Source organism: Hydra vulgaris, chromosome 11 (genome assembly GCF_038396675.1).
Source record: "Hydra vulgaris chromosome 11, alternate assembly HydraT2T_AEP".
In the NCBI taxonomy this organism is placed as follows: domain Eukaryota; kingdom Metazoa; phylum Cnidaria; class Hydrozoa; order Anthoathecata; family Hydridae; genus Hydra; species Hydra vulgaris.
In genome coordinates, this window is record NC_088930.1 from 5,030,001 (window position 1) to 5,045,011 (window position 15,011).

The 15,011-nt window shown below is 29.1% G+C and overlaps 1 protein-coding gene across 2 annotated transcripts in view; it reads left to right on the forward strand.

Annotated features, from left to right (window-relative positions):
* LOC100209321 (V-type proton ATPase 116 kDa subunit a 1) overlaps nucleotides 1-15,011 on the forward strand; it is a 94,720-nt gene that overhangs the window by 67,192 nt on the left and 12,517 nt on the right. For both annotated transcript variants that reach the window (XM_065809857.1, XM_065809858.1), the window contains exons 14-17: nucleotides 294-339; nucleotides 1,756-1,839; nucleotides 1,912-1,998; nucleotides 10,566-10,775. In XM_065809857.1, coding sequence (XP_065665929.1) covers nucleotides 294-339; nucleotides 1,756-1,839; nucleotides 1,912-1,998; nucleotides 10,566-10,775 — 427 coding nt within the window. The remainder of the gene's footprint in view (nucleotides 1-293; nucleotides 340-1,755; nucleotides 1,840-1,911; nucleotides 1,999-10,565; nucleotides 10,776-15,011) is intronic.

Here is a 15,011-nt window from a genome sequence, read left to right on the forward strand (position 1 = left end):
CCATAATAAAGTACTCATAATAAAAGTATCATAATAAAAGTACTGTCTTTATTCGGAAAACAAGTCAATGCTAACAAGAGCATCTGTTTTAAGAACTTTGAAAAAACTTGAAAAAAGTATATTAAAGTAGCAAGAGAAAAAAATAAAATAAAATGGGAAGCGGGATAGCTTTGTAATTGATAGACTAGTTATTTATTTTATTTGTTTCTTTATCTGATAACCGTTGGGATTAAAAAAAAAAAAAATGTTTATATATAGTATTTACTACATAAATGTGTTTAAACTGTTTTTAGTCATCATCGAGAATGGGTTGGCGTATTTGGAGAGTTTATACCTCAGGTAAATTTTTTATGTTTGGTTTTTACATACCTTAATTTTATCAAGGCCTACTTTCTAAGAGACAAGTTTATACAAGATATTTATAATGATTATAAATTATTAAACAATGTTATCATTAATAATTGATTTTAAATTTTCTCCAAATTTTGTGAATTGCTATATTTATCTGCATGTGTAACATATATTCATACATAAATCTGTGCATGAAGTATTATGAAGTATTATATTTTAAATGTTAAAAATGCTTAATGCATTAGCTTAATGTGAATTTGACATCTTAAAGTTCCCTTTATTTATTTTAAGGACATAAACTTTTTTTAAGTACCACAATAAAATAAATTACCTCAAAACCAGTTCAACTTAAAAATTAATTTTTATATATAAATTTATTATGTAATGTATTTTTAATGCGTTCGCTTCCAACTACTAGTATACTCATAGTAACCAGACGCTATTTTTTGCTAACTACAAGTACACTTGTAAAGTGCTGGCATCATGGATTTGTCAACTATAAGTATACTTGTAGTTGGCAAATTCATGACCCCAGCACTTAAATAAAAAAATAACAACTGGTTACTACGAGTGTACTTTTTTGTTGGCAGCAAACGTGTTAATAATAAATAACAAAATTAAGTTTTCCATTTTTTTTAAATGTTTAAAAATAAAGTTATTTCTTTCTTTCCTTAACATTTGTATAAATGAATTCAAATGTTAAATTTTTATTTCTTAAATTTTTAATTGGGACTTTGCAATTAATAATAATTTTTTATTTATAAAATGTTAGTTAGTAACAAATAAAAAAGATAACTTATTGCAAAAATAAAAACTGTATTTAATTACTTTACCAGTGATTATTTAAGGTTTACAAGTGCCATTTATTAAAAAATATATATCGATTTTGACTTGCTTTATAAAAAAGAGTTAAACATACTTGAGTTCATTTCATTTGTAAATAGTGCTTATATAAAATGTAACTGCTTTTCAAACATTTGTTACAAACTTTTTACGTAATTGTTATTCAAAAGTTAAAGTGGTTTTATAAGATTACTTACTGCTTGTTAATAATAAATAACTAAATTAATTTTTACATAATCGTGATTCAAGCGTTAAAGAATTTTTAGAAACATAAAAATTCTTTTAGGAACATTAAAAAAAAACAAAATTTGTTCATATTTTAGTTTTTTTTAATGTTTCTAAAAGGAAACATTCTAGAACAAAATATAAACTTCTTTCAGATTATTATAGTTAATATTGTTTGAGTTTGCTTTAGTGTAAAATGATTGGTTATACTAATTTTTTTTGCTAACTTGCTAAAATAATAAAGTTAATGCTAAATTTTTTTATTTCATATGTTATTTTGCTAATTATTTTAATTACTAATTTTCAAATTATTTATTAGCTCTTTTTATTTTTTAGTTGTTGTTTATCGGATGCATTTTTGGCTATCTCATCTTTATGATTTTTTATAAATGGTTGGCTTTCAGCATTCATAGCCCACATGTATGTTAAAATAAATGTACTTTTTTTAAATCCACATTTGAATACATTTAAAAACTTAATAATTTTTTATAGGCACCTAGCATTTTGCTAACTTTGATTGGTATGTTTTTAAAGTTTGCAAAGCCAGTTGGTGATTCAGACTTGCTTTACAAGGGACAGGTAATACTTAAAAGAATTTTTAATTTAGTATAAACTCATTTAACTTTACACTAATTACAGTTATCGTAAAACAATTAAATTACAGTTATCGTAAAACAATTTTTTTTATCTAATTATCTCTAGTGATTGGTTTTAATTTACTGTTATTTTAAATAATTACTATCATTTTTATTTTGTAACTCTCTCTTAATCCTAAGCACTGAATTATGAACCATGTTTATAATTCAGTGCTTCAACCAACCAACAAGACCATTGTGCTAAGAAACAGGTTAAGTATGTTTTTTTAAAAGGGTTTGAACTTCTTCGTTATGAACTGTATCTAAGCCTACTTTAATGTTTTTCAAGACAAACATTAAAAAAAGTTTTTTTAAAATAAATGTTTAGTTTTTTACATGTAAACTTGGGCTTGACAACCTATGGAAACCGCAACTGGTTAGCCAGTTTTTTGTTCAGTTGTGAAGTCAAAAACTGTTTTTTATTTCCCTTCTAAACAAAACTATAATACAAAAATAATACAAAACTGGTCGTTAATTATACTTTACTAAATAGCTAAATAGTTTGAAAATCTCTTGTTTTAGCTATTATTTCCACATTACTTCACAGCTGTTATTTGTATTTCAAGCTATTAAGTAACGTGGAAAGCAAACATATCATGAAAATATATATAACTTTAAAAGTACTTTGCTATTGCATTTAATTTTATTTATTTCAATATTTTTTCCACCAATTACATCGCACAACACATGTTCAAAATTTATGTATCGCGTATCGTTTAAGAGAAATCTTCAATTTTATCTAAGTTTTTGCTTAGATTCATATCCAAACATCTCACTCCAGTTAGTGACTCATCAGCAACTGTTTGTGCAGCTAGTGTGTGTGTGTGTGTGTGTGTGCATCATTATCTTTGAACCTTAGATGAACCAGATGAAGAAACTCCATTGCAGGTTACTGACTGTGACATTGACCCAGATTTTGAACCTTGCTCATCAGGTGATCCACATCTAATAACACAGTCAGAATTGAACGATTTGGTTAGAGATTTGGGTCTGTTAAAAGCAAAAGCCAAGTTGCTGGGTTCCAGGCTGCAGGGATGGTGTCTGCTGTCACCAGGTACGAAAGTTTCTATGTTCAGAAGCCGGCACCATGATATCACCAAATTTTTTGCTCAAGTCAACAGTCTATTACAATGTTGTAACATTGAAGGATTGTTCTTGGCCTTGGGTTGTGATCACAATCCAGAAGAGTGGCATCTCTTCATTGATTCGTCAATGCTAAGCCTGAAAGCTGTTCTGCTACACAATGGCAACGTTTATCCATCAGTACCTGTTGGCTATGCAGTACACATGAAAGAAACATGAGAATATGGAACTGTTGCTCAAGCACATCAAGTATAGCAGTTACAACTGGAATATCTGTGGAGATCTGAAAGTCGTTGCTCTCTTACTGGGACTGCAACTTGGCTATACCAAGTACTGTTGTTTCATCTGTGAATGGGACAGCTATGCCAAAGAGTCACATTATTGTCGACAGAGCTGGCCACTCCGCAAAATGTTAGTTCCAGGACAGAAAAATGTTGCACACGAACCACTTGTCGAGCCAGCTAAGATATTTTTGCCTCCTCTACACATAAAACTTGGACTCATGAAGAATTTTGTGAAAGCACTGAACAAGGAAGGTGAAGGTTTTCGCTATTTAAGTCAGATGTTTCCAAGAATAAGTGATGTGAAGATCAAAGAAGGCATTTTTGTTGGTCCCCAGATCAGACATGTTGTGAGTGACAAGCGGTTTGAAGAGCTGTTAGTGAGCAGTTTCACCAGGACATTGCTACAATGGAGAAATGATACCACGGCAACTGGAATCCGTCAATGCTTGCTGACTACTGTTGGACACTGCAACGTGATGCACCAGAAGTTGAATACAAAAGAAAATCAGGAGCAAAACATTTTTAATTCTGTTGAACTAATGGCTCATGCGGAACATAAACGTGATTAAATAGGTAAACACATAAATGTCTATTTCTTAGAGTTCCTACGTGATGCAGTAAAACAAAAACTATATTTGTGCATACCCTATAGGTACCTGTCACAATCACCTAAAACTTTTCAGGAAGCAAGACTTTTATAAAAAATTTTTGTGCAGTGTTATTAATAGATTATGGTGATATTGCATTTAGTTTTATTTATTTCAATGTTTTTACTTCCAATTATTAATAGATTACATACTGACAGAATCTTTCAAATTTTAAAATACTTATAATAATCAAAACAATCCAATAGACTTTTTATTGAAAAAAAGGCCTTTGGGGTAAGTTGACAAAATTTTCATGAGACGAGTTGACTCATAGCATTTACTATGGAAGAAAAAATAAATTTTTATAAAATTGTTTTTTTTTTTAATTTTTAACAATATTGAAAAAGATTTTTAGGGTCTTTTTTTAACAGATCAAAAGTGGGCTACTATTTTGGCTTGCTATACAAACTAATAAATGGTACCAGCTAATAGTAATGTTAAATTTTTGGTTTAAAATTGATGCTAAAATAAAAGTAAAAAAATGTCTGTAAATTTTCACTTAATAGTACATTAATAACCATTTTTTAACCATGAGAAAGATCTCGTCTCGTTCTCGTGAGAAATGGGACTTCTCGTGAGAAACGAGAAATATAAAATTCTCGCGAGAAGTAGAACGAGACTTAAATATTATATTATTTTCCAAATTAAAAATTATTATAATTTACAAAATGCTTAATAATTTGTTTTTTTAATTAATTAATATTTTGACTCCGTGATTTTAATAAATCTAATTAAAAACTTAATTTGTTTTTGACAAAAACAAATTAAATTTTTAATTAGATTTTTTAATGAGATTTTTTTTAAAAATCTAATTAAAAAATTTTAATTAGATTTTAAATATTTTTAGTTAGATTTTAAATACAAAAACTTTTTGTATAAAATGGTGCACTTTTGACTTAATTTCATTAGTTTACCAGTGGAATTCAACTTGACACATATTGTTCATATTGAAAAGAAATATTCCTGCCTCATTTCAACGATCAAAAATGTCACCAAGAAAAAACAAAATCTAGAGATATTTTCAAAAAACAAGTGATGGTGCTGAATGCAAGGCGTGCAAAAAGTCTTTGAAAACAAAAGATGGAAACACAAGCGGACTTCATCGTCACCTCGAAAAAAAACACAGCCAAGATTATGTTGAGTATTCTGAAAAAACTGGCAACTATCTTCTTCCTCCTCCTAAGAAGAAACAACGAACCATGGTCGAAATGCAATGCTGGATTACTTTTGCACTGATCTGGCATCCTTTTCAGCAGTCGAAGGAAGAGCTTTAAAGAAATTGTTTGACATAGCAAACCCTAAACTGAGCCTTCATCACAGAACAACATACTTAAGAAAGCTTTCAATTCGGTCAAGAGAAGTTCAAGCTGGAATGAAGAGCATAATAACGGAGATTACGCCAAATCTAAAAAGTGCTGCATTTACTTCTGACCTTTGGACTTCTAGAGCTCAGGACAGCTACATCTCTTGGACTTTTCATGCTATTGACGAAAATTGGAGACTACATCACTGGATACCCCATGTCCAACAGTTCCCAGGCAGACACACAGGTATCTTAAGGAAAAGGTGGTATTCTTTCTTAGAAGAACTAAATTTGCCTGCTGATTTGCCAATGTACTGCGTGAACGACCAGGCAAAAAACATTGCAGTCAAATTGTCAAAAACTTGCAGTCAAATTGTCAAAGCGCCTTGACCAATACTTGTGCAACAATCATATTTTGCAATGTGCAGTTTGAGACTCATTTGGAATGACTGCTGGAATGGATGATGCGTTGCAAACATGCAAAGATTTGGCTTCTTTAACTTACCAGTCAACAGCTGAGTTGCTTGAATCAGAATCAGACGCTCAAGGAATCAATTTCAGACAGTTACGCCAATCTGTTGACACAAGATGGAATAGTGAACTGGATTGCATGGCTGCTGTCCTACATCTAAAGAGTGCAATTATCAGCTTATGTGCAAATGAAGATATTTTTTCTTCAAAGACCATCAGTGCATCACAGTGGAAATCAATCGAGGGAGCAGTAGAAATTTTGGCACCACTTAAAGAAGCTACAGAAACGTGGTCGGCTGAGTCTATTCCAACAATTAACACTGTTGCTGATTCTCTTTATTTAATCCATGACAAAATTGATCAATTTATTGAGACAGATGGAAAAAATGGCTATGGTCTCTTGTATGCAAAAAACTAGAAAAGCTGCATTGAGAAAAGATTTCCTCTTTGTCACACTGGAAACTTTTTGAGTGCTGCAGCAAACTACTTAAATCCTGCTATAAAGGGACTTCACTTAAAGCTCTTCAAAAAATTTCAAACAACAAAAGAATGGTTAGCCTCACAGGTTAAGGATAATGTTGAGTGCCAACCTGTTGCCAGAGTCCTTTCAGCAGATTTGTCCCCTAATTCAAAACTGAAGCGCAAGTTAAACGTCAGACTTGAAACACAAGAGCCAACATCTGAACTGAATCCTATTTTGAGCGAAATGTGCCAGTATGAATATCTCCCTGATGCCAAAAAAGACTTTCCGATTCTTGATTGATGGAAATTGCATTCAAATACATTGCCAGAACTCTCTTTATTAGCTAGACAAATTTTAGCTATTCCAGCAAGTTCAAGTAAATCAGAGAGAGTTTTTAGCTCAGGTGGAAATGTCGTCCGATCATCCAGACACAACTTACACCCAGAAAAAGTAGAACAAATCATCTTAATCAGAGAAAACATTGTCTCGTTAGAAAAGTTTGGCAAAAAAATTCTGAATTAATATTTGAAAAAGTTGTTTACATTTGACAAATGTCATTTGTGTCTATTTGTCAAAACCATGTTTACATTTTTTTTTTTTTAACTTGGATTTTAATAAATTTGTTTTCAAAAATTGTTAAAATTTCTTGTCTTATCTTGTTCTCGGTCTCACGAGAAGTGCTAACTTCTCGTCTCGGTCTCGTCTCAGTTTGAAAAAACCTAGTCTCGCTCATGGTTACCATTTTTATAGTTTGCAGCAACTAACCTCGAAGTGGGGTAGATGGGAAACTTTGATATATATTTAGAAGGGCTGCAAGAAATTATTTTTAAAGAATGCAATTTAAGAATTTTACAAAAATTCATAGTCTTGAAGACTGTAATAATATTTTTTTTTAAATTTGCTGTTAGGGCTTCAGAGTAAAAACAGAGGTAACTAGCCTGGGTCTCCCCTATCACTAACTTGAAGTATTTTGTTATCTTTTTTTTGTTGTTGTTGTTGATATTTTTGTTTGTTGTTTTATTTCATTTGTTGTTTGCAAAGTCTGTTTAATTTCTTACTATTGTTTAATTTTTTTAATTTGAGACTGGGAATGAATACTTAAATCCATAAAGATTTTAAAAATTTCATTTTTGACACTTTTTGAGAAGATATTGTTAATAACTTATCTAATGAAAACTTGAATATATTTTAGGAAACTCAAATGAACTTAATTAACACATATTTTAATCCTTTTGACTTTAAAGTAACACAAGATCATAATTCATCACACAAGACTCATTTTCTGTATTACACGTTAACATAAGCTTAAAACAAAATATTGAAAAGTTAAGCGAATTTTTAAGCATTGTCAATTACACACTCGGTGTCATAGCTCTTACAGAGATTTGGCAGGATACAGAAAGTTATGTTGAGTTAAACTTTATCTTGAATTTGCGATCTCATAAATTAGTTAGTCAACCAAGAGTCAGTGGAAAAAATGGTGGACTTTAATAATTCTAATGAACTATCATGTAAGTTAAAACAAGAAACATGGAGAAGTGTATATAAATGTCAAAATACTAATGAAGCTTTTAATATCTTACATTATTGTACCTTTTAATATCTTACATTATTGTATTTTAATATCTTACATTATTGTATTTTAATATCTTACATTATTGTATATGTACAAGTACATTATTGGAGCACCTCAATCAAACCTGCCCACGCGAGTATATAAAAATTATAATCTTTGGATGAATAAATCGCTATTAAAATGCTATAAAAAAATACTGTGCAATAAATTCTCAAAAAAAAACTACAATAAATTCTTGAAAAAAAACAAACACAGAAAATAAAAAAAATTACAAAATATATAAAAATTTTTACCAAACACTAATTAAAAAATGCAAAAAAAAGCTATTACATTACGCTAATTTCAAAATATAAATTTAATAGTAAAAAAACATGTAATAATTAATGACATAATTGGAAAAACTAAAAATATTGCATCTACATTACCTAAAAGAATTTATATTGATAATACTGATATATTCAGCAAAAACTTAATTTCAAAAGAGTTTACAAGTATTTCACAAATGTTCGCCCAAATCTTGACAATAAAATAACACTAACAACAAAATCATTTAAAATCTGAAACCCTCCAATGACAAAATATTGTATGACAATGAATTAAGTTATAAAGAATACAAAGCAGCATATTCTTCTTTTAAAAAAAATTCCTAGGATATGATGAAATCTCTAGCAATATAGTTGTTTTTAACAAATTTGTTTGAGCAAACCTCTGTTTCATATACTGAAACTCTCATTAAAGTTTAGTATTTTCCCTGACGCTTATAAAATAGCTAAAATAATCCCAATTTACAAATGCATCATTCAGACATTACAATACAATACAATATAACGTATAATTTATAATAAAATATTTGAATATTTCACAAAAAATAACTTATTCTAGCCAAAACAATTCGAATTTCAGAAAAATCACATAACAAAACATGCAATTATTAAAATAGTCAACCAAATAACTTATGATTTTGACTATAACAAATTTACTTTAAGAGATCTATCTAAAGCATTCGACACAGTTGACAATTGAGTTCTTTTAGAAAATTTAAACATGGTATAAATAATAAGACCTATTTATAGGTCTTATAATAAGACCTGGATTAAAAGTTATCTTACAGATAAAAAGTAATATGTTCATAATGTACAATCTGGAATGTGAAGTGCTACAGAGACTAATTCTTGGTCTGCTCCTATTCTTTATTTATACTAATGACTTTTGTAATGCATCAATAAAACTGAACTTAATAATGTATGCAGATGATACTAATTTATTTCTTACCAATAATGATATCAAACATCAAAATTTGGATATAAATATGGAATTAAATAAAGCAAATAGTTGGTGTAGGGCAAACAAACTCTTATTTATTGTTGAGAAAATGAATTAAATTCTATTCCATAAAAAAAACACAAGTAACATTCCTATTAAGTTGCACTTAATAGTACTTAAGTATAAAAAATTTTCTTTAGTTTACAGATTTAATTCCATTATATCAATTCTGTAGGTTACATTGGATTTAAAATAAAAATTCGCTTATATAACAAAAAAAAAACGGTGTAAAATCAGTTACCTGGTTTTATAATCATGCGTTCACTGCTCGTGTGTGACCATTCAGCGAAAATAGATAGGCCAAAGTTTTTAAATAATAAATAATAATTAATTATATTCTATTCCATAAAAAAATACAAGAATTAGACATTAAGTTGCACTTGATTTAAATGATACAATAATTAAAAAGCAAACAAGTATAAAATTCTTAGGAATTCTTGTCAGTCAAAATTTATTCTGGGTTCCCATATATAAATTATATACAGTCAAAAATTACCAAAACTGTTACCGCTATGTATTGAATTAAACCATGCGTCAATATTTTAAGTATCAAATTAATATATTTTAAGCTAATCCACTGTTTCATTAACTATGCAAAGATATGATGGGGAAATACGCAATCAAGAAAACTACAAAAAATGTATAGGCTACAAAAACACGCTTGCTGTATCATATACTTTAATCATAAACGAGAACATGCAAAACCTTTTTTGAAAGATATGAAAATGATGGATATATTTGAAACAAATCTATCAGCATCTAATTTTTATGTATAGACACTACATCAACCTTATGTATACTTCAACAATTGATTTGAAATTAATCTAAATTAAAAGTATATGCTAAGATCAAATAGAAACAATAACTTTAAATACCTCAGAAATGTAATATGCTCTCAGAAATTTGTATATCTTATCAAGTACCCAAATTTTGGAATGACTGTCAAAAGGAATATAAATTTATGGCAAAATAATATAAAAATAAAAAATAGTTTGATACGTTGCGACAAAAATGAAGGATTAGAAAAGAAAAAAGGCTTATAAAAAAGCTGACCCAAGTTCATTAGGTTCGAACTAAATTAATAATGAATAAATAAAGATAATATTACTGTACATTGACAAAAATTAATGTTTAATAATTAATGAAAAACTAAATTTTTTATTTTAGCTTAAGTATTAAAAATTGTCTTTAGTTTACAGATCTAATTCCAGTATATCAATTTTGTAGGTTATATTGGATTTAAAATAAAATTTTGCTTTTATAATTAAAAATAACAGTGTAAAAACCTGGTTTTATAATTTTAAAAAATTTTCCGGTTTTTGCCAAGTCCTAATTTGAACTGTTATACAACTATTGTGTAGGAAGTTATTCAACCAATTTTGGTAATTGTTGCTGTGATCAGTGTCCCATTCATGTTGCTCACAAAACCATTCTATCTTCGCATGCAGCACAATAAGTTGTCTCGTAAACGTTTTGGAAGGCTAGAGGAGTCCCATGTTAATGTAGCAGCTGATCATGAAGAATTGCATCACAAAGATGATGAAGAGGAAAAAGTGTTTGAATTCTCTGAGGTATTTTTAAAAATTAATGTTTTCTTATTTTATTTGTTGTTATTGTTATTAATATTCATATTAATTTTAATAATGTTCATCTTAATAATAAGTGGGTTTCTCATTCTTATTGATTACAATTATTAACTACTTATAATGACAATTTAATGATTTTTAACCAATTAAAAATAACAATTTTAAGGTAATTAGGCAAATTTTAAGGTTCTTCGCTTTTTCTTTTTTTTCTAATAAGTTGAAGCTCACTTTTTTACCTTAAGAGCGTGAAAATGATATTAGGAAATTGCTACCTAATGTATAATGTATTTTATATATATATATATATATATATATATATATATATATATATATATATATATATATATATATATATACATACACACACACTCACACACACACGCAACCCTCTGAATTAGGGTTGCCATTCTGCAATGCTGACCTAACTGCTGACTTAAAAGTGTTTGAGGTCAGCAAAAAAATTGTCGATCTCTTTTCTATGTTTTATGGTAAGACCTTTGTATCAATTTTTTTTTTTGCTGACCTGATGTTGACCTCTAAAAGATTGAGGTCGGCAATAGTTTGCCAACCTCAATCTTTTAGAGGTCTGCAAAAAAATTTGATACAATGGTCTTACCATAAGAGATAAAAACAAGGACAACAATTTTTTGCGCTCACCCTGTAACAAAATCAAGATATTTAATTAATTTCTTACAGATTCTAACATTGACATTGCCTGTCCAACCGAAACTCTAGTGATAAGCAAACTATTAGTATTATTAGCTAAATTAATAATTGTTACATTTACATAAGCACTGAAAGTTAGGATCACATAGGTGGTGGTACTATTATATTCATAAACAAAAAATACTCAGATAAAATAAAACAAATAAAATTAATGACCGATCATGCATCTAACTTAGCGTCTAAATAAGAAATTGAATTAACAATTGCTCATATATACCCGAAATACCTCCCCCATGGATACTACTGTCTAGTAATATGTGCCTGTATTCCAGTATTGTCTCAAAGTAAGCAGCGCAATGCATCTTATCAACTTTCACAACTTATTGAGTCAGCTATAACTCACTGTATATTGGGTAACAAACCACTAATAATTCTTGCAGGGGATCTAATTGGCTGCCCTAGTGATTTTATTTGTCGTTCTCACCAATTTACTCACCTAAATGCAAATCCTACCCGAAAATCAACTGTTTTTGACATCATCTTAAGTAATGCTCCTAAATGCTATGTGTCCAGTACTATTCCTAGCTTTGATAATTCAAATCCCTTCATTGTAGGTAGACAACCTCCACTAAATCTTTATAAATCCACTCGCCCAGTTCCCTACAAGGTTTCTTACTGGTCAGGTAGAATTGCTGACATTGTTGCACATATGCGATGTACCAATCTTGAAACCTTAGTTGACTCACTGTATAAAATACAAACTGCTTGCAACTGTTTTTTATTATTCTGTACTCTCTGCTCAAGACATTTGCCAACCTCTAAGAGCAACAAAGCTTGTTAACCCCAAGCCTTGGATGACATCATTTATTCAAAGCCTTATAAAAGAGCATTAACGACTTGCCAATCGAGTCAGTAAACTAATTACCAAAAGAAAATGAATCTATAACAGGCAATTTGTTTCTGGAAAACTAGACAGGCAAGAAATCAGATTAGCAGATAAAGGACCAATCACTGCCCCCATCTCTGTTAGCAAACCAATTAAATGATCATTTTCAAAGTGTTTGGATCGATAAGAAACAACCTAACCTCTCATTCTTCATCAACCAAAAAGTAAAGTCACCTATTACCCCCATTTTTACTCTTAACAACATTCTCAACCAACTCAACAAACTAAAGATAGGATCATCAAGACCAGATGACCTTTCTCTGCTTTTACTTAAATCTGCTCGCTTTGAAATAACCCCATCATTCTGTATCCTATTTAACCACCTCATAGAAAACAGTTACCTACCTGACCAATGGAAATCAGCAAACATAATACCAATTCCTAAAATATCTAACCTGCTCTCATCTAATGACTACCATTTGATTGCTATTATATTTGCATTATGCAAAGTTTTTGAATGTATTTTTACCAGTTTCATTATCCATCACACCAAGCACACATGATCTCACTACTGACTGGAAATGAATTGAAGCCGAAGTATTTCAAGGTAGTGTTCTTGGTCCAATTTTGTTCATTCTCTTTTTTTCTGACATTAAGGCCCACCTGAAACTCCAAAAATATGCTGATGACATCCTAACCTATATAATCTATGATAAAGTTCCTGCCAACATACCTCAATCCATTGTAGATGGTGTTACACTATGGTCTGCTGTCAATGGAATGAAACTTAATAGCTCTAAATATAAAATCATTAGAATTATTCCTAGGTGCTTCAAAGTTCAAGTTATACCTTCTCCTGTACTCAACCTTAAATACCTTGGAATCATGCTCAATGAGATTAGGATGAACAATGGACAAAAGTGCACAACAATATAAAATCAGTACCATATCTACTCACACGCCTTAAGCAAATCAGGTGCACTCAGCTCAACCTTCTACAAGTCTATAGATCTTACGCTATTAGTCACTTGATACATAGTGCTCCTGTTCTTACTTTGTGTAGTCCTTTTGCAAAAAAAGAGATGCAGCATTTCCATAAAAATGCTCTAAACATTATTGGAATTGATGTAACCAATTTAAGCAGCTTCAGTATTAGTTTAGCCATTGATGAGTTACTAGATAAGATCTGCATTAACATCCTTAAACAAATCCTTGCTGACTCACCTATAACCACTAAATTAGCTCATACTAACAGCAGAAACCCAAACAGATTCCCACTTGCTCTAAACACTGCAAAGACCACCACCTATCAACAATCTTTTATTAAAAAATTATCTCTGTATTCTTTGTGATGGTGTCATGTGACCTCAACCTGCCACGAAACATTGGGAGTTCCAATGGCTTTTCCATACATAAATAATGTTTGCATTCATTTTTGGCAATCTTCACTTTAGTATTTAATGATGGATAAAATTGTACAATACATTACTTGTAATGCTATTCAATTTTAAATTAGAGTAGTCTCCTTGTCTGTAGTGGCCTTCACAGCCTTGGGGAGGTGAATTAGCATAAAATATATATATATATATATATATATATATATATATATATATATATATATATATATATATATATATATATATATATATATAAAATAGTCACATCCTATTCCTGACCATGCACTTAATTTGTTTTTGCAACAACTTGACCACAACTTTTTAGACTTTTCAAAAATACGCTAAAATAAAGTAATAAAGTAAGAAATTGCTTTTAAGGAATTTTTAAAACAATTTGTACAATGAATTTTAACCACAACAAAAACAAATGTGTTAATAATCTTTTAGTCAAAAACATAAATTTAATAGTTGATAACAACACAAAGTTATTTTTATAATGCTTTTTATCAAATGCTAATTTTATCAATTATTTTTATAATGCTTTGTAAACTTTTTAATGAAATGTTTTTACACTACACTAAATGCTTTTAAATAAAGTTTTAAAACGCTATTAAATAAATTATCAAAAACATTAAACAAAATTTTTATTTATTTCAAAAGTTTTTTTTTTAATGAATGTAAATGTTTTGAAACAATTTCTTTGATTAATTTTATAAACAATGATGACAAGGATGTGTTTCAATAAACTTTTTTTTTAAATTCTTCAAGTTAATATAGTTCAAAGCATAACAAAGTTTTTAAATACAGTCACAAATTTTAATGATTGTTTTAAATAAAAAACATTAATTTTTTTTTTTACCTACCCTTTGTTAGTGATTCTGTTGAAGATTTTCCAATAGTCTCTAGAACCTAACTTCTGAGAAGATACAAGATTCAGTGAACTGAGAATAATGCAGCTTAAATATAAGTTAATAAAGCATACTATAAATAAATTATATTAAGTTTAAAAAAGTTGTGTATTTTATGATTATCTTTGAATATAATTTTATGAATAATTTTATTTTATGAATAATTTTCTATTTAAAAGAGGTTGCCTAATATTATAAAAGCATTATAAAAGATCAAAATTTAAAGATATTCAACCTTAACATTAATATAAGCATAGTTAAATAATTTTCTATTAGAGTTTTAATTTTTCAGTTTTATATTAGAGCTATAGTTTTTTTTTTCTTCTTCTTTATAAAGAAATCTTTCCTTTTTTATAGTTAAGCT